At 36.4% G+C, this 20,269-nt stretch overlaps 1 protein-coding gene across 8 annotated transcripts in view; it reads left to right on the plus strand.

Annotated features, from left to right (window-relative positions):
- The window catches only part of LOC149845151 (phosphoglucan phosphatase DSP4, amyloplastic-like), a 138,157-nt gene that overhangs the window by 79,302 nt on the left and 38,586 nt on the right, over positions 1-20,269 (plus strand). For all 8 annotated transcript variants that reach the window (XM_089995558.1, XM_089995555.1, XM_089995556.1 and 5 more), the window contains one exon: positions 9,654-9,710. In XM_089995558.1, coding sequence (XP_089851684.1) covers positions 9,654-9,710 — 57 coding nt within the window. The remainder of the gene's footprint in view (positions 1-9,653; positions 9,711-20,269) is intronic.

Raw genomic sequence — 20,269 nt, forward strand, 5'->3', positions numbered from 1 at the left:
GTCTGTAGGGTGTAGGATCTTCCAGTAGAACCCCATCCTCCAACCGTAGTTTAGCATTGATAACCTCTGGAGTCTCCACCTTTTTTCCACTCATCAGATTTCGTACGACAGGGGTCTCAACCCTTGCCGCTCATGCTTTCCGCCGACGTGGCAGACCTTACCTCTGCCCTTCTGTTCTTTTTACAGCATAATAGCTTTCACACTCTTCAGATTTACGCAACGGGTCCCGTTCGTGCTCCGCGGCCCGACCCCCGTATCATCTACACTCGTAGGCGCACACAACTAGACAACATCCCGAGGTAGGGGAAAGTCGCGCGAGGATTTTGGATGAATGAAATAAAGTATAAGAATTCTGAGATAGAATAATTTATTTTGTATACATGCTTACATGTAGAACAATATAACTTGTGATTGGCTGTTTTGTGTTTTCTTGTTCCTACTCTTCAAAAATTACATGCTTGATGTATACTGTATGGGTAGACTCATTTCTACATAAATTCCTATTATTGTTTTTGTACTTGTTCACTGTTGTGATTGCACTGTAGATGCTTTGGTTGTTACTACCTGTTGGATCTTGTTGCCGCCCTCGGGCAAGCCTCGTGGGGTGTGCAGGTGTACATACCATATTTTGTGCCTTTCGAAAAGGTGCAAAATTTGGGTACATGCATCAAATCTCTTGAAGAGGATCTTCTTAGTGCAAGGCTCGACTTCTCAAGCACGAAATCTTGTTTTAAAAATGAATATTCCATCTGTGTGTTGCTAGAGGCAACTAAAAGTACCTCGAGTCGGTTACTCGAAGGAAAAGATGGGATCCACAACGATCCCAAGACTTGTCTGAAAATTTCTGTTTTGTAGTGATTGAGCGTGTTAAGTATATTACTGATTCTATAAAATACTGTGATGGGTTATCCATCGAGAAACCCACAAGTTTGCTAGCGTAACCAGACTTTAAGACATATACGTTATATATATTACGATAAGAAGTATGAGAGGTCATTGAGTACCTCAAAGTGTGCAATAAGCACAAGTTTGCCCTCTCATCGTAGTCATACCTTCAGGCAGGTACGATTGTACTTTTAGACAAGTACGTCACGTTGGTGTTACGATGTTTGGATGATGAGGTTGTGGCAACATCGAAGCGCGCATATAGCACGAATGCTGAGATCACATAAATGGTGACAACTCGCCTTCACAGGCAAGATGCTCGAGTGGGTCTAACAGACCAGAGCATGTAGAATGGGGCGGCGGTTAAGAAACTCCTGTGGTACCCATTCGACCTTCACGGTTTATCAAGGAAGATGATGGATGGTACAAAAACTCCGATGGACAGGTTGTTAACAACCACCCCACGGGCAAAAGACTCGGCTTTCCCAGTCATCGGAGTTAGGGAAATTGGGATTACCATAAATTATCCTAGGTGGTAACTCCCAAGTACTTCTGCAGAAGTTGGATGCATCCATGGGCCACAAATGCCTTTGGGGATTTACTCTCTTGGTCACTGACCGTCTCCTTAGGAGTGGACTCTGTCAGCCATCCGGGTTAATGAAAAACACCTGACATAATAAACCCCCGGATCGGTCTCGGCTGTTTCTACGTTTCGCATCTGTGCGTACCCACATGCTAGTTAATATCAGAACTTAAGGAATATCCCTTTCATAATAAGTTGTAGATGATTGAGATTTATTCTACTTGAAATGTTGTTATATCTGTTTCAAGAAAATAGATCTTTGCATATGTTGCACCTGCTAGAGTAGATTATATATTGTACTTGTTGCTTTTAATGTAATAAACTGCTTATCTCATGAATGTCTTGCTTTATTTTATTCTTCATTGTCTATTCGTGCACCTACTAGTTTGTTAAGAAACTGACTCATTTCATAGGCAGGTGATGAGTAGGACTTCACAGGCGGCCGATGGCGCGATGCAACATAGCTCGAGAATGTCCTTCTTTCTGCTGACGCCTTGGCTCTGAGTTTTGAGTTTTTCTTTATATTATTGGATAGTGGGAAAATGCTCATTTTGTAATAAACTATAGATTTTATTAATAATCTATTATTTTGTTTCCTCACTTCCTTTGAGTAGTTGTTTCATATGAAATGATGATTTTACTGCTAACGTACCCAAAATTTGGTAACTTGTGCTCCTTTCTAAATTGCTTCCGTTGTCGATTTTAAAAGTAAAAACTTTAATCTTTGAAAGGTTTTTCGTTAATGTTTTCGAAATCACTAGTTGAAATTTTGGGGCGTTACATAGTCGATACTCAGCCTCAGTAGAAGATAACGAGACATTCTGCTGTTTCTTGCATCTTCATACAATTAGAGAATCTCCTAAAAAGACACAAAAACTAGTAGTTGAGATTCTGTCATTTGGGTTTCCTCCCAAGTCCGCATTAATATAAGCAAGCAAATTTAATGAAGAGAGTTAGGATTGAAATAGCCCTGATTCGAAGAACGACACTCATATGCACAGTTGTAGGAGCATGCTGAAATTGGCTAGCAGAGTGAACAACGTGAGTGATGGCTGGTCTGGTGATAGTCATATAGGTGAGAGATCAAATGAGTTGTCTGTAGGGTGTAGGATCTTCTAGTAGAACCCCATCCTCCAACCGTAGTTTAGCATTGATAACCTCTAGAGTCTCCACCTTTTTATCATCTGAAATTCCAAATTTGGAACATATATCTGTTGCAAACTTCATCTGTGATAATATATACCCTCAGGGAGAGTATGCAACTTCAATGCCAACAAAATATCTGAGAAAACCTAAATTAGACATATCAAAATTATCTTTTAACATATTTTTAACATTAATAATACCAATTTCATCATTGCCTGTGATGATCATATCATCAACGTAAAGTAAGAGAATTACGATACTATTACTTGTACTTTTAACAAAGAGAGCAGTGTCAGTATAACATGAACAAAATCTCAACTTAATCATGATAACACTAAATCTATCATACCAAGCCTTAGTGGCTTTTTTAAGACCATATAAAGCTTTTAATAGTTTAATAGTTTGACCTTATTCAACATTTATTTCCGGCGGAGGATCCATATATACTTTTTCATTTAATTGGGCATTAACATCTAATTGGAATATAGGCCATTTCTTAGATGATGCTACAACAATTAGGGTTCTGACATTAATCATTCGAGCCAATGGGGCAAAATCTCCTCATAGTCAATACCATATTCTTGTGAGTATCACTTAGCTATTAATCTTGCTTTATAGCGTTCTAAGGAACCATCACTTTTTGTCTAAACTCTGTTAACCCAATGACATCCAATAGCTTTTTTATTTGGAGGAAGTTGAACTATTTGCCAAGTTTTAGCCTTTTTTTAAGCAATGACATTCAATGATAATGTCACCGTTAAACCCATTAAACTTAACGATTCAAACTATGTTACGTGGGCTTCAATTATGAAGCACCTTATATGGGTTAAGAGGTTGTGTGGATTAGTGAATGTGACCGATTTGAAACCTAAGCTAATTCTTACAAAGGTTGAAGGGGAGAAAAAAATACCTCTTACGGAGGTTGAAAAAACCAAAGTCATTACCACTTATGAGAAAAAGTTGATAGAATAGAGAATGACACACCAAGATTATGTCTTGGCTCATAAGTTGCGTTGACATCAAGAAACGTTCAGGTCTTGCAAAATTTGAACATGCCAATGATGCTTGAGACTATTTTAAGAGAATGTATTCTCTTAAAGATATTCCCCATGTATGCAATTTACAAAACCAAGTTCGGAATATGGTTCAAGGGGACAAAACTCTGAGAGAACACTACAATAGTTTGTCCGAATTATGGGAAGAGTTAGCTCTTGAACCAAAGTGACATTGTCCACAAGATATAGAACTCCGCCAAAATCAAATTAATGTGGAACACTTTTTTCAATTTATTAATGGACTAAGATCGGAATTTGAATCTACCAAGTCCAATCTTCATTATCGAGCGAAGGTTCCCTCAATAGAAGACACAATAGAGGAGTTGAGCATGGAGGAAAATAGGATCAAGAATACAATCATCAAGTGTCATGATAGCTCGGTTTTAGCCGTATCTAGACCGGGAAACTATGTTCGTACGTACAAACCTCCAAATTATGTGAGAACAAATGATGAGAAAAATCAAAATGAGTTTGAAAAAAGGAAAGTGATTTGTTACTATTATCGAGAACCGGGACACATAAAAACCTATTGTCCAAAATTGAAGAAACCATATGAATAGAAGGTTGCCTCTGTTGGACCTTCTCAAGAATCAAGTGAACCATCCATCGAAAGCATGTCCTTAAAACAATTGGTAGAAGCACTCTAACCTTTGCTCAAAGGCGCATCTTCATCCACTGGAGCCACCGTATCTTCCGTGGGCATATCTGATCCTGGTAAATCTCTTTGGCTCCTTGATTCAGGTTAACACGACTTCGACCCAAAAATTTTTAGGAATATTTTTAGAAATAAGGTAATGATCTAGTGGTTTCTAAGATATGCCTATGTTTTCTTTCCGCTAGACCGTTTTTTAAAATATGCCTATGATCTTTGATGACAAATGTCATGTTGTTTTAAATATGTTTGAAATTCATTTGATAAGTATTCTCCATCGGAGTCTGATCTAATAATGGATATGTGACTTTGAAATTGATTTTGAATTTTTGCACAAAATTCTTTCAAAAAGTAGACTTCCAATTTAAGATTAAGAAAATAGATCCATACATATCTAGTATAATCATCAATAAACGTCACATGGTATGAATAACCACCTTTAGATAGAACCGGAGATGGTTCCCACACATCCGAATGCACCAATTCAAAAGGTCTGGTTGAAATAGAGGTTCTCGTAGGAAATGGAATAGACTTCATTTTTCAAAAAATGCAATCTTTGCAATTGATATCTTTTTCTTTACAAAATTTGTTTTCAAAAGGAAAAAGATACATTTTAGAGTAACTTGGATGTAAGTCTTTTGTGCCATGTTTTAATACTTTTATCTTGGACATAAGTACAAAAAGAGTTTGTAGGGAGCGTCTATAATGAAGTGGATTGAATCTGATACACATGCAAGAACACACTTTCAATCAAGTAGAATACTTGATTGAATCAAAGAAACCACCCACAAAAGGGTCTTAACAAATTGTTATTGCATAAAAAGGCACTCCAAAGAGTTGAAAAATATACATGGCCCAAGGGGATATTCATAATACACTGGGAATAAGGGGATGAACATGTGACTGTTGGGGCTGCACCCAACGGTCACATTTGTGACTGTTGGGACAACTCCAACCGTCATATGAGCTGCCCCTTTTGCATAGAAAAAGACAAAAGCAAAAAACAAAACAGGTACAAAAGCAAAAAGAAAAAGACAAGCAAAAAAAAAAGCAAAAAAAAGTACAAAAGCAAAAAGATAAAAATACAAAAGCAAAAAGATAAAATGGTAGCCCATCAGGGCTGACGCCTATTTGGTGAAAAGACCGGAATACCCCTAAGGGGTATTTCAGTTTATATATATATATATATATATATATATATATATATATATATATATATATATATATATATATATATATATATATATATATATATCTTAACACCCCCCTCAAACTCATGGTGGAACAACCGAGAGTTTGCCAAGTAGGAAGTGAAATATGGGTGACGAAAGCGCTTTGGTGAAGTAATCCGCTAGTTGATACTCTTATGGAACATAGGGCAATGTGATAGTCTTTCGCAGAAATTCTTTACGGACATAGTGACAATCCATTTTAATGTGTTTTGTCCTCTCATAGGAAAGTGTGGTTGCTTGCAATATACACAACGCTCTTGTTATCACAACACAATTTGGAGGGTTCTTTGACGTGGATTCCCAAGTCCTTTAGTAATTGTCGGATCCACACTAACTCTGGCGTGGTCGTTGCTATGACGCGATATTCAGCTTCAGTTGAGAAGAGAGATACCTTTTGTTGCTTCTTGCATCGCCATGAGATCAGAAAGTCACCTACAAAAACACACAAACCAGTAGTTGAGCGTCTATCATTCACATCCCCTCCCCAGTCAGAGTCTGAGTATGCAATGACTTTTAATGAGTAAGAGGATGACACAAACAATCCATAATTTATAAAGTTCTTAATATATCTAATAATTCTCATTACAACACTCATATGTACAGTAGTGGGAGCATGCTGATTTTAAATCCAGATATGGATTTTAAATCCAGATCCAAGATTCAAATCCATATCCAAAATCCATATGGATCCTACATTGAGCAAATCCTAGTTAATATGGGTCTTGGACTGGGTTCAGATCCATATTAACTTGGATCAAATGGAGCAGATCTAGTCCAATCCAATCCAATCCATAAAAAGGCAAAAATAGAGGCGGGTAATTTTTGAAAAACGCGATTTTTGGTCCAATCGTAACCCGATTTCAGAAAAATAGGGCACTAACGTGCTTAGAATTACGAGACGCATCTAACGGTATACATACCTGATTTTTGTCAATTCTTTACCTATTGCCTTATAATTTGGTGTATTATTCAGTAATGAACTGTACAATGTTTTGAGGTTGAACCTCTTTCACAACCTGATAAAAAACCTTGAGCAATACATCTGCATGCTTTCTTGGGTGTATCAGGCAAATCAATTGATTTCAAAAACATGGTTCTTTTAAGGCAATAGATAGGAAAATTTATAAAGGTCCTTGACTTTCTGTCTGTCCACCCATCTGCCATGGTGCTACACCCAGTTTCTCTCTATGACTATCTTCTCTCATCACAATATGCCTTTACTTATTTCACATTGGCATCTAAAACTTTTTCTCTCAAAACATGATATGTATCCGGGCCCAATATTGGTTATGACATCTGCCATGGCCTGAAAATGAAAAGAATTTACCGTATTGAAAGGAATGCAGTCATTATAGAACCATCTCCCAACCGTGATATCTGCCTGCTTGACTAAATATTGAGGAGTCAAAGCAGTACGAATATCAGGCTGCGCCCTAGGGGCATTCCTAGGAAAGAAAAAACTTATAATAGAGCTTCTAGCTCTACCTCCCGGTCCTCCTATCGAAGAACTCCCTCCTGCTCTTCTTCTTTCTCTTTTTCTTTTTGTCTTCGCAGTAGCAGTCACAGTACTACTACTGGCACCGGCCACACCTTTTTCCTTCGCTGCAAAACTTTTTACTTTTGATCCTGTGTATGGGTTGTAAGATCAGAAATAGGGAGCTCATCTTCGTAATACATATCCTCTTAAGGCTCTACATACCTCATTTTTGCCTCATTCATCTCTCTTTCTTATTTTTTTTCCTTTTAGATCATCAAGTAATTGCTTGCATTGTCATTTTACGACATTGTGTCTCGACTAAATGATGTTTTAACCACGAGATACCACTCGAAAAACTATTTTGGTAATAGTTGCATTTGAGTTTTAAGTGGTTTTCACTCATTACTTGAGTGCACCATTGCTATGCCGGATCTTTCGATGCCATCCCCCCCCAAAAGCACTCAATAACAAGCAAAAAATAGATATTTTTTATCTTAACCCACTTTCTTGAGTGGAAAAAATGGGTGGAAATGCACTCTTGAGAAAATCGTAAAATCCCTCTTCCTTGCGCACGAATCTGCCCCCAAATCTATCTCACACAACCTAGGGTGCGTTGGTTCCCTTCTACCAACCTCTAGACATATGGAGGACTCGACTCACAAGAGGCCTTTTAAACCCAAAATGGAAAAAAAAACTTTCGGGTCTTTTTAAGTGCGCCAGACCTGTATCGTACGATATGAGGTGTATCGTACGATACTGGTGGATACACCGGTGTATCGTACGATGCACCTGATACGGGTGTGATACACTTATATCGCGATACGAGTGTGTATCGTATCGTAAACCCCAAAAGTAACGATATGTATCATATTGTATCTCACGATATGGCACAATACAAACAACCTTGGAAAAAAACGTGTGGTTTTTATTTTTAAATTATTTATTTATATTTTTTTATAAATTTTTTGATATTTTTAATTTATTTTTTATTGTCAAGAATTTGCCAAAAAATGTGAGAATTAAAAAAAAAACTCAATTTCTTGCAAGTTTTTGGCTGTTGTTATTTTGCTGTTTTTAATTTTTGTCACTATGTCAATCAATACACCATTTTTTCAAAGGCAAGTTTTGCATGTCTAAATATGAAGTACAACGTAAGGGGATGTGTTAACAAGAAAATATATTAATAGAATAGGGTATTTTAGTCTTTTGAGTTATAAAGGTGATGATCATGTAATTTATGTACATTTTTATAACAAATGAGGGCATTCTAAAATATGATACTAGTTGTAATTTAAAGAAAAATGGTGTCCTATTGATAGGGTTGTATCCGACAATGATATAAAATAAGCTGAATGTGTCATCCCCTTGCACTTGAGTTTTTGGGGATCCAACGGCTGAGCCTTCTCCTTCTGCTCCTTCCTTTTATGTCACATAGATACAGATGAGGGAACAGAATGATGCAGATATGATTGGCACAACAGCAGTTTTCAAGAATTAAGACACAGACACAGCTGTAAACACAGAGAGGTGTGTGTGAGTACACACACACAAGTGCAAACTCTTGAACAACAATTCTACACTATAATTTAAAAACATCAAATCATAAAACTAAGTTGAAATTGAAATGTAACATAATGATAAATTAAAAATAAACACAATTAACACAAAATAAATAATATAATGATAAATTAAAATAAAACACAATTAACACAAAATAAATAATATAATGTTAAATTAAAAATAAACACAATTAACACAAAATAAATAATCAAGATCATAAAAATAAGAAAGATACAGTTAATGACACAATGTTGACTGTGTTTGATACTAGTTTGACTTTGTCCATGATGTGTCCTAGTATCTCCGAGTATCGTGTTGTGTCGACGCGGGATACACATGCCAAGTGAAGCGACGTAGCCCTCCTTTTACCATTGATCTTTTGCATGCTGCAGGGCAATATACAGGATTTTCAGGGTTTATATGAATTATGCATTTTGTAGAACATAGGTATTTATGTCAAATGGGGTTGACATCAGCTACAAAATATCAACAGGTGAAAGGGTAATCTGTAATCACAATCACAAATGGGCATTGATTGTAAAAGCTTCGCATAAAGGTTGTGGAAAACATGATTTCTTTTCTTTGTTTAAGTTTAATTACTAGATTCAATGTAATCGCTATTCCATATTTAGCTTAAAACCAGTGTTCAAAATCTACCATAATTTGGTCCCATTCCCGATTGCCAAGAACAATGAGATTCAGACATTAGCTTGAACTGTACATGAGGTATGTTTGGATTAGGTCACAACAATTCTTGGTGCCAGAAACATGGAAAAGTGGGGTTTTAGGGTTCATATATTGAACTTGGTTTCTCCTACATTTTTTTTATTTACTTTGTTATACAATATGATGTGAGCCTTGAGGAAGGTGGTGCAAGCAAAGAATGATGATTCATATTTCTCAAAAATGATGGTAGTGCTCCTTTCACCATGATAATGTGAAGTGCCATTTATTCTTTGATATTTATCATCACATAGTTTAATAACATAAAACTATATGTAAACTTGTGTGAATATACAATACTGTATCTTTTTAAGTGGTTCTGAACTTATTTTTTTGGCAGAGGATTCCTTTAAAATTTAATGAGCAAGGGTCATGGCTGCTTGAGAGAGAACTTCGTGTAAGTATCAACTGTTGACATTTGCCATCTTTGGTCATTTGTTTATTTATATTTTATTTTAATTATAGACCTCTCATGCTTCTTTTCTTGCAGATTGCTGCTTTTTATCCTTACATATGATGTTTTTGGTTATTTGACATGCATACTTTTCTTCTAATGTGCTTGACACTTTACCATTCAATTTCATGGGCATGTTAGCTGTTGTATGAGTTGTAGAAGTGATTACTCTTGTGGACTTAAACATCATCTTCTTTATCATCAGTGCTATCATATGTACATGGAGTTATGCCTTTAGAAGCACCATGCCTCCATTTCCTTCCTTTTTAAAGCTAAAAGTTAAGTCACACCTCACATTTTCATGTCTGTTTACAATCTTTCACAAAGTCTTTCCTTGTTACTTCTGTAATTTTGCTAATGTGAATATATCTGTTAACTCTTCATAGTAGTGTTGTTCTAGGTCATTTCTTGTTAAACCATTTTAAATGGTGCACCTTTGCTTTTCTCTTGTATCAATGCTATTCCTAAGGTCTTCCCATGTGTTCATTCGGAGTGTATTCTCACCAGTTCAAACATTCTCCTTCACCATGCATTAGTTACATACACTATCTCTTCTTACCACTTCTTTATTGTTGAACAATCGATACCTCAACACCAGTGCATGTCTTGTTACTGTAGTATCGCGTATTTTCACACTTAGTCATTTTGAGATTTTTTGAAAATTTGGTTAAGTATAGAAGAAAAATAAGTAAAACCTTGATATAAGCTGACGTCTTTTGAGTCTGGGCTTGGCCCAGGTCTCATCGACAAGGTTGAGACGAGCCAATCGTGTAACACCTTAAAATTTTAACTCAAATTTTGAGGATTTTTTTTTATAACAGCGAAAACAACTAATACTCTGATGTTAAGCATTTCGGAACATTAGAGTGGAGAGCAAGCCAAAACGTTTATTGCATTTCACTATCAATGAATAATAACATCAGAGTCTTAATGACATGAAAATGAACTCAAACTATCTCGGGAACAACAAATCCAAAATCTCGATTGAAGCCTCATCCCGCAACCGCTCATAAAACTTATTCTATTCTTTACCTGAAAATGGTAAATTGATTGGAATTAGACTACAATTGTCTAAGTAGAAAATACTGTAAATTTTCTTGCAGGTATATCATGTGTCAAATATGTGATTTGGGTGTCGTGTGTGATTTTCAGTATATACAAGAACAAGTAAAGAAACTACACTACGACAACCACAGTTATAAAAGTAACTAACAGGTAAAAGCATTAGCAAAATGTAAATCTCTCGTAACCACATATTTCATTGTCTGCTAAAAGTAAATGCCCACATGTCAAAAGTAACTGTTTATGTGTACAATTGTAAATCTGACACTATCTACTTAGATGTGATACCTAAGATGATCTAATTTAAATGTTTATCTTTAATTATCTCGCGGGTACACGTGGGCCTAGGCAACCATTTCAGAAGAGAACATTCGAGGGTTTATTATTCACTGGTGTTTTATTAACCTGAATATTCTAACTGAAACTGTAAATCCTAAGGGAGCGGCTAGTGACCGAGAGAACCTCCCAAAGGCCCAAAACAAAAACATGATGCATCCCTAACTTCTGCAGAAGAACAAAGAGCTACCACCTAGGACACATTAGTAGTCCAAGTCCCCCCAACTCCGAGGACTGGGGACCAACAAGCCATTGTCGCTCGAAACAAGAAACACATGTCCCTGGAGTTTCGTACCACCTACCCTGTCCAAGGTAAACCCGAATCTGAGTGGGTTGATCTTTTCATTTATTTAAATTTCTCAAAGTACAGTAGTGTTTCCCCAAAATTTACTACCATGGTACTAAATCCCCACCCTTTGTGATCTTACACGGGTATACAAGCCAATTTTTGTCTATTTGATTGCACAGACCCACTCAGAGTGCTCTGGTACCTTTAAATCAGTCAAGCACGGATGCCCCAGTACCTTTAAACCAATCAAGCTCAAAAAAATTAAATTTAAGTTTTTCACCAGTGTTATTGACATTGAGTGCAAGCTCATCAACCCAAGTACTCGCATCAGGTACTCGACCCATATTTCCCTTTAGACAAGATTTCCCAAACACCTACTCAGAGTGCTCCGATGCCTTTAAACCAGTCAAACACACAAGCCCCGGTACCTTTAATCCAGACATGCCAACAAAACTTAAATTTAAGTTTCTCATCAGTGTAATTGATATTTCGCATAGGTTTAACAACCTAAGTACCCGTATCGGGTACCCATTTAGTTATGCAGACTCAACTGATTCATGTAGGTATCACACCATGTAATCTCAAGAGTGTTATAACCCATTTATATATATCAATTTCATATGCAACTAAATATTAACTCGAATAACAACTTAATATGCATCTAAAAAGGCATTAAATATCAACTTGATATTCCACTTCCTATGGAACAGAATATTATCATCCATTAGGCAGCTAACTAGGCAATGAGCATGAGGTTATTGTGCAATTTCATATGAAACAGAATAGCATCATAATATGCAGCTGAATTAATCATGGGGAAAATATTCAGAACATGCCACGATTTGAATATTACAATCTCATAATCTGCGGTACTTAAAACTGAGAAATAATCATACAAACTCTGAGTATTAACACTTTCAGAACATACGACAAGTCTGAAATTTAAGAATTCAGAATAATAACCTGCGTCATACCATGTTAGAACCTGCACAATAGTTTTCATTCAGCCAACGAGGTCTACTATTCGGACCAATGCCCAGACTAGGTATATTGTAACCGGGTGTTCGACATCCCCTGGCAGGGTTAGTCAAGACTGATTTTCAGAACTAAAATGAAAAGGAAATCCTGATTAAGTCATAACGCTGATATATATATATATATATATATATATATATTATCAAGAACCACATAGAATATAAATGCAACTTTTTCTTTGCTATCACAGCATCATGATATTGAGGGGATTGTGCAACCCTTTTTCCAGAACACAAACCACAATCGACGTTGATTATAAATCTTACATGAACAACAAAGAAAAAAAGAACTGCAGACCTCTACATCTAAAACATCACTTCTTTACTAAGAAAAAATCAGAAATTCCATAGGGAAGAAAGACAATTAATCAATAAGAACCAGGGATCACCACTTAATCGAATGAGGAAGGAAACAATGTGAGGAGTCCATCCTATAAAATAACAGGTTTGCTAAAAACAATTAAAGAGTCTGTATGTCCATTTAGCAACTAAGCCCAAGTTCTCACTTGTTATCCGAACATACTTGGTGCTTCATCAAATGCAGCTGTTGTGCAGACATATAGAATGTAATGTTGCATATGAACGCACAACAGTAGCATGGGATTTAGCGATTCATCTCATATAGAGATTGTGCAGACATACATTGTTACATACCTAGTGCGGTTGAATACTTCAGAGAATACGTTGTACATGTTTTAAATATGCAGGTTCACTGAAATTATGTATGTTGAAAATAAAGATAGACTTCTCATATTGCCAAAATATACATAAACACCCATAGATTCCACGTTCAGAAATTGCCATTATATTCAGTTTATACCCCCCCCCCCCCCCCCCCCTCCTAAACTGTAAATCTACATTTGACTTAGACAAATAACTAACCAAACACCCTAGCACAAAATTCCAAAACAGATAACCAACTCAGTCATAATGATACAGGGTAGTCAATGATACAACTGAAGACCCAATCAACACAGACTTATAGAGTTAGGAAATAATTAACTTTGAGTTGTGTCAACTGTGATAAAGTCAGTTGCAAGTTTTGATCTAACATTTTCCCCCAAACCATGCTTCATTTTCTGCCAATCAAATATCCACCAGATCAACACAAGACCATTGCCCTCAGTAATGTTAAGCAGTTTTATATTGTGTTTGGTCTCTACCCAGAGAAGGAAGAATAGTTGAACAGTAAAGATGGAAAGGAAAAACTACAGCGTATGATGGAAAGGAAAAAAAACATAAATATTAAGACAGGATCTTAATGTGTATCGTTGGTCCCATACGTGCAACTATATTGCTTAGCGATGACATGAAGTGGAGGCATGCTAATTTAAGACAGGTATGCTAACAAACAAATTTCATCACTCGTTTACTATGAAACATCAACATGACAGCTAACACAACCGTAATGTGAAGAGAAAAAAAAGAAACAGTGAGGTACCCTTGCATCCTTGAACACAGTATACGGCAAATTTACAGTTCCCTTAACCCCCCCCCCCCCCCCTCCAAAAAAAAAACCTCTTTTCATTAAGGATTTGCGGAAACCTCACACAACATGTGGTACACCCGAAGAAGAAAAACAATTAACCTACCTCTTTCGGCGTGATGGTGGCTGCCGCCGCGAGAGGAGAGGTCCCCGGGCTTCGGTTGCTCTGCAGCTGAATAAGAGATTTGAGAGGGAGAGCGAGAAGTCGAGGGATAGAGAGGGAGAGAGTGAGTTCGGCTAAAAGAGAAGGGGATCACGAGAGGAAGGGGATGGGGGTCTTATGGTGAGCGTGAGGGTCGGTGAGAGAGAGAATCAGGAGGAAGAGGGTGAGGAGAGGGGAGTAATATAGGGAGGGTGGACCCCAGAAAGGAAGGAGGAGATGGGTATCCCCCCTTCCACTCCAGCGGCTGCGCACCGCCCCCTCCCATCGCTTTGGGTTTTCGTTAGGGTTCCTTCAGAACCCTAACAGACCCCCCCTGTTTATCGACATGCACAGTGCCCACTAAAAAAAGAAAATTCACTTACCGTGTGTATGCGGGGCGCGGTCTGGGTCCGAACCCAAAACTGAGGCACGGGAACCAGACTCGGTCCGGATCCGCGACAGTGGATCCGAAGGTCGGATCCATCCATGGGTTCAGATTTTCTTTTCCTCTTAACTTACTAGTATTAAAATTTCTGATTTGGACCCAGCTAAATCACTGTGGATCCAAATATAATCACTTGGATTCCAAGTAATTTATAATGGTTCCAAAAAAATTTACCTTGCACCTTATGCTTCCGATGCACAAATCTCCATTCATATTGAAATTCCGATGTCCAATATCCAAATAAAGTAATTTGGATCCAGGCCTTTTGGGCATACATTTTGGGATCCAAACTTTTGGTAGATTGATATGGATCCACAATAAACTACTATGGATCCTATATAAAGTTTTCCCTTTTAAGATCCGATTATAAATTCGCAGATTGACATAATAAGTTTTGGATCCAATATCAAATCTAACCATGATATCGGGGATCCAATATCAAGGATCTGAACTAAAAATTAAAATCTACTATTAGGTATTTATCTGGATCCAATTATCGAAGATCAAAATAGTATTTTAAGGATCCGACATCGAAGATCCGAACAAGACATCCGAGATCCAATTAGGTATAAAATAAAACAATGAAAGTATCCTCGTAGCAGCTTTTGAATATGAAATTCAAGTTTACTTGTCTGATAAATTTCACGGTTATTACAAATCGAAACGTAAGAAAAAGTTTTATTTCAACCTTTAAATTCATGCAAAATTCGGGTTATTTTCGGAATCGAAATTCGAGTTATATATCGTTGTATGCATCTCTAAATTCTGAGCGTAACGATATTTTACTTTTTCGAATTCGGGTTATGGTTGGCCTGGAAATCGCGTTTTCCAAAAAATGACCGCCTCGACGGGCCGGGTCCGGATTTAGATCGCACTGGATCCAATGTATTTGATCCAAATTAATATGGATTTGGACTTTGTAACACCTATATTAATCTGGAATTGATCCAGCCCAAGGCCCAATTGGGGTTTGGATATGAGTTTGGATTTTGGATCCAGATCCAAAACCCATGCCCAACAAAAATACAATTTTAATTCACTTTTATATTTAAATTAAAGTTAATTTAGAGTTAAGAAGACTTCAAGAGGGATAAGGTATGCTCTGTAAGATTCTAAGTATTTAATTATTAATAAATAATTATTAATTAATTAATTTAATTAATTCCAAAATTTAATTTTGAGGGTTATTTAGGACTCGTTGATAGAATCCTTATAAATGTCTAAGAAGGCTAAAGAAGGTTTGGGAAATTTTAATTGAATTAGGAAAGAAACTTTAAAAAGTCACCTTGAGAGTTTCAAAAATTTTGGAAAGTGAGAGAGTCCCAATTTGAGATTAGCTCCAGCCCTCTTTAGAAGGGATGGGTAGATAAGAGGGGGTGTCACCCTCCCTTTCTCTATAAATAGCCTCAAAATAAAAAGAGAGAGAGGGAGAGAGGTAAAGAGGGAAGAAGGAGGAAGAAGAGGAGGAGGTTGTCTTCTCCAATCATCCAACGTTTTCACCATTGATTTTTAGTTCTCTTTCGATCTACGATCAAGGTACGGGTTTTTCTTTTGTCTCCCATGAGAAAAAGAGCCTAAATAAGCTGGACAATGTTTTTTTAGGGAACCATGGACTCTCTCTTGATTTTTCATGGTTTAATCCATGAGAATCGATATAGGAAGGCCTAAATCATGTGGTATTTGTTTTCCTATGATTTTGTGCATGTTTTTGTGTTTTTCCAAATATATATATATATATATATATATATATATATATATATATATATATATATATATACATGCAAAAGCATGAATACATGTGCATATATATGTTTTTGCCTTGTATGGATAGTTTTGTCTCATGCTTTTAGCTGGGCAGATCTTGCCAGATTTGAGCCTCTGTCTGTTCTGTCCACTTTGGACAGATTTGTCCCCTGGACAGGTGTATATATATTGAACAGGTGGACAGGGCTATAGTTCTTAAAGCTGAACCAGATCTATGGAAATAAAATGGTGCATATTCGGTTAAAATGAAATATAAGAAATTTTTGGTGTTTTGGTTCGGGACAGGGCAGACAGCTGTCCAGTCCCAGCCTGGACAGTTGGCTGGGACAAGACAATCTGCTGTCCAGTCCCAGACAACTGTCTAGATTTGTGCTGGACTGCTGTTGATGTGGAAAACATCCAGTCCCAGCCGACTGATCGGCTGGACTGGCATACTGTTAAAAATAAGTAGATCTTTTCCTACAAAAAAAAAAGAACTTTAATTGCTAGTTACTTTCATTTAGAGATTTTCAATTTCAATATTGTTGAAAATACTAGACACATACAACTTTGCAAACCTTGGACCTTGCCCATTGCTCCCCGTCCATCCATCTGGCTTTGCTTGTGAGACGAAGGTATGATATGTACTATATATTACTTTGTGCAAAAAAAAAAAACTGCAGGCTTCAAGTAATTTTCATTTGATGAGCATTATATTCTTTGTTTTTTTTTATCCACACCAATTTAATTGATGATGAAGAAGATGAAAGATGGAGGAGGTAATAGCTATCATCTCTAATCTTTCACCCCTTAGGAGAATGGTTGCTCTCTTGTGTGTCTATAATATTAAACCACCCTAATAATGGGATATTAGTACATATGTCCAAGCTCCTTTAAAATATTAAAAGACTTCCACATTTGAAACAGAAAATGATAAGAAACATGTTACAACACAGAAACAGTTATGATGCAGTTGAACTGATAATTATGCCCCTGTTCTTCCAACGAATTCACACCACTAATGCTTAACAATTTTTATGTGCTGGAGAACGACATTCATGTTTCTTCGTTCATGGTCATTACCATCTACAAATATATGAATGTGTGGATTCGTATGTTTATTGTTGGTATTATGCACTGTTGCCTAGTGAGACATGACCTCATCTAGTTCAGGTCATCATTCTAATCAGTTTTAAGACAGCAGCTCGTTGTGCTGGCTGGCAGTCGAACCGGGTTCAGCTGGCCGGGCCTTGCCAGGCCCGTCCGGCCCAACTGACCTGGGTTTGGTCAGGCCGGCAGCCAGCATATATATATATATATATATATATATATATAAAGCATAGTTTCAAAGAAAAAGATTTGAAAATAAAAATAAAAATATCTTTTTGGATGGGCTGGCAGCAGCCCAGCTGAACCTAGTTCTGCCAGACCCAGCCGATTGAGCTCGACTGGGCACAGTCTTGGTTTTACCCGACAGTCGGCTGGGTATATATTTTGTGAATGAGGTTTGGGCATCACATTTCAAAAAAAAAATGTAAATCATAACACTTGTTCATATTGTGCTTTTGTACCGGACTCGGTGTGAGCCAATTTGAGCGGAGTTTGAAAAAGACTTGTGTATGGAAAAGAAAAAGTTTTATAAAGCATGATACACTTGTGTGAATTATGTCTAGACTTCCTGTGTGATTTGTTTATGCATCGGATCCCATTGCATGCTTAGTTTATGCATAAACGTGGTCCGGATTGTACTTGTTAATGTTCAACTTGTGCTCATCCTATGTGCTTATTTGAATCTTGAATAAAAATTCAGTTTTGGTATGTTAATTTTCGGATTTGTTCATTGTAATAGATTTGTCTTTGTGCATGCAAAAGAACGAAATTCCTCACATGCTTGCACTTAGTATATCATGGTTAATCAAAGTATTATTGCATAGTTGCTTTGATGTGCAGGTGCATACTTGAATTGATGTGTTCTTGCATGTAAATAATGGCATGAGTGTGCACATGTTAGATTGAAATGATTTATGAATGAAAGCATGCATTTGACATGAACATGTGAACTGAATGAAAGCATTCATTTGGCATGAATGTGTGAACTCATGCACATGCTTATGAATATTGTTGTTTCATGTACATGTCTAAATTGACATACATGATTGTGCATTGGCAGGCATGTGAAATGAATGCATAGCGGTATGTTATTCATGATTTTTGTACAAGAATACATTGGTGATCAAAATGGATCATCGTAGGCGTGTGAGCCTTGAGCATGTGTTCTTTGTTTTAGTTGTTCTATACATTGCAAAAATCAAATGCAATATTATTGTTCTAATTGCACTATTTTATGTTGCCACCAGTTGTGGTCCCGTGAAAAGCTTCACATGTGGATTTGCGAACTTGTATTATTAATTCTGCATGTGAAATTGCAAATTAAAGAAGATGAATTAATAACAAGATAAAAGAAATTAAAATAACAGTGTAATCTACGCTTCCTTGATGTCCTTTTTATAGTATGAGAATCTTGAACACTGCTGTTTTGGGGAACCATGAAGATAGTAAAACTTTGTATGCGTTGTTACCCTTGAACCCGATATTGAGGTTTTTCTCCTGCCACAGTATTAAGGAGAATCCGCCACTTTACCTAGGGGTGGTGTGGAGACAAAGCTATTATTTTTGTTAAAATGTATCATTCAACATTTGTAATATTATATATATTTTATATATATAAAGGATAATACATATTCATATATGGTATATATGCATATGTATTATCCTAATTATATATATAAAATATATATTTCTCTATTTATAGGCATAGGGGTAGTTTAGACATTTCACAGTTTTACGCATATTCCATTCGGAATATGTTTGTAATTTAATTTTATTTTTTCTTTTGTTATTTTTCTCCTTTTTTGGGTTTGCGCCACTTAGGGAGGCTCCCCAAAGAGTCGTTGGGGAGCCCCCAACGGTCACAAATGTGACCGTTGGGGGCTCCCAACGACTTCTTTGGGAGCCCCCTTTGTGGCTCCTCTCCTGTGTTATAAATAGGGGTCTCCCCCTTGTATTTCTTTACTCCTTGGAGGAGCTTATGCTCCATTGTATAGGGTTTTTTACCCTCTTTCTTCAATAATATTCAACTTATGGCTTTATGTCATATTTACCCCTTTTATGGGTTTATGTATTAGCACATGATGTGCTTGTGTTGTTCCCTTGAGTGGGTATATTCGCACTTAATGTGCATGTGTATGGGTTCATTATCGAACCTAAAGTATTCAAAATCACTTTCTAACATGGTATCAGAGCGTGGTCACGATGGGGTTGTCCTTTGATGCAACGGAAAGCGTGTTGATCAAGAAATGGTGAAATATTCATTGCCCTTCTCTTTTTTCTTAAGTTTTCGGTATGTATCTCTTTTCTTAACATATTATGCATTATGAAATTATTTTTTGCATATGAAGTGTTTATAATAGTTGAATCACCTCTTTTCATATTTCGCATGTTCAAATTTTTTTAAAAATATCTCCTTTTAAATTTAGTAAACTTGTTTTGCTATTCAAATATATAAATTCTTGTTTATATGTTTATCGATTACTCATCACATATAAATAGTAATTTATGTTCTTTCTTAAAATTGTCTTCAATTATGTGGGATTTATGATGATTACATAAGTATTTCATAAATTAACTTTTAAAGATTATATATGATCTCTTGATTAATGATCTTTGTTTAAAAAATCTTCTCTCGTATAAAGTCTAATTGGTTTTGAGTTCTTCTCTTGTTTATGGATTTTAATGCATTTTTTTGAAAAATCTTGATATAATTCTTGTATAAGAATCTCTCACATCTAAATCTTTGTTATGAATCCTAAGTAGTTCTTGTCAATGATGTTTCAATGGTTTTGGTTTAGTTAAAGGATTTTGAAAAATTATTTGTGATAAATATGTTGTATGAACCATTGTGTTCA

Source organism: Nuphar pumila, chromosome 2 (assembly GCF_984573655.1).
Source record: "Nuphar pumila chromosome 2, dmNupPumi1.hap1.1, whole genome shotgun sequence".
NCBI classification, from domain to species: domain Eukaryota; kingdom Viridiplantae; phylum Streptophyta; class Magnoliopsida; order Nymphaeales; family Nymphaeaceae; genus Nuphar; species Nuphar pumila.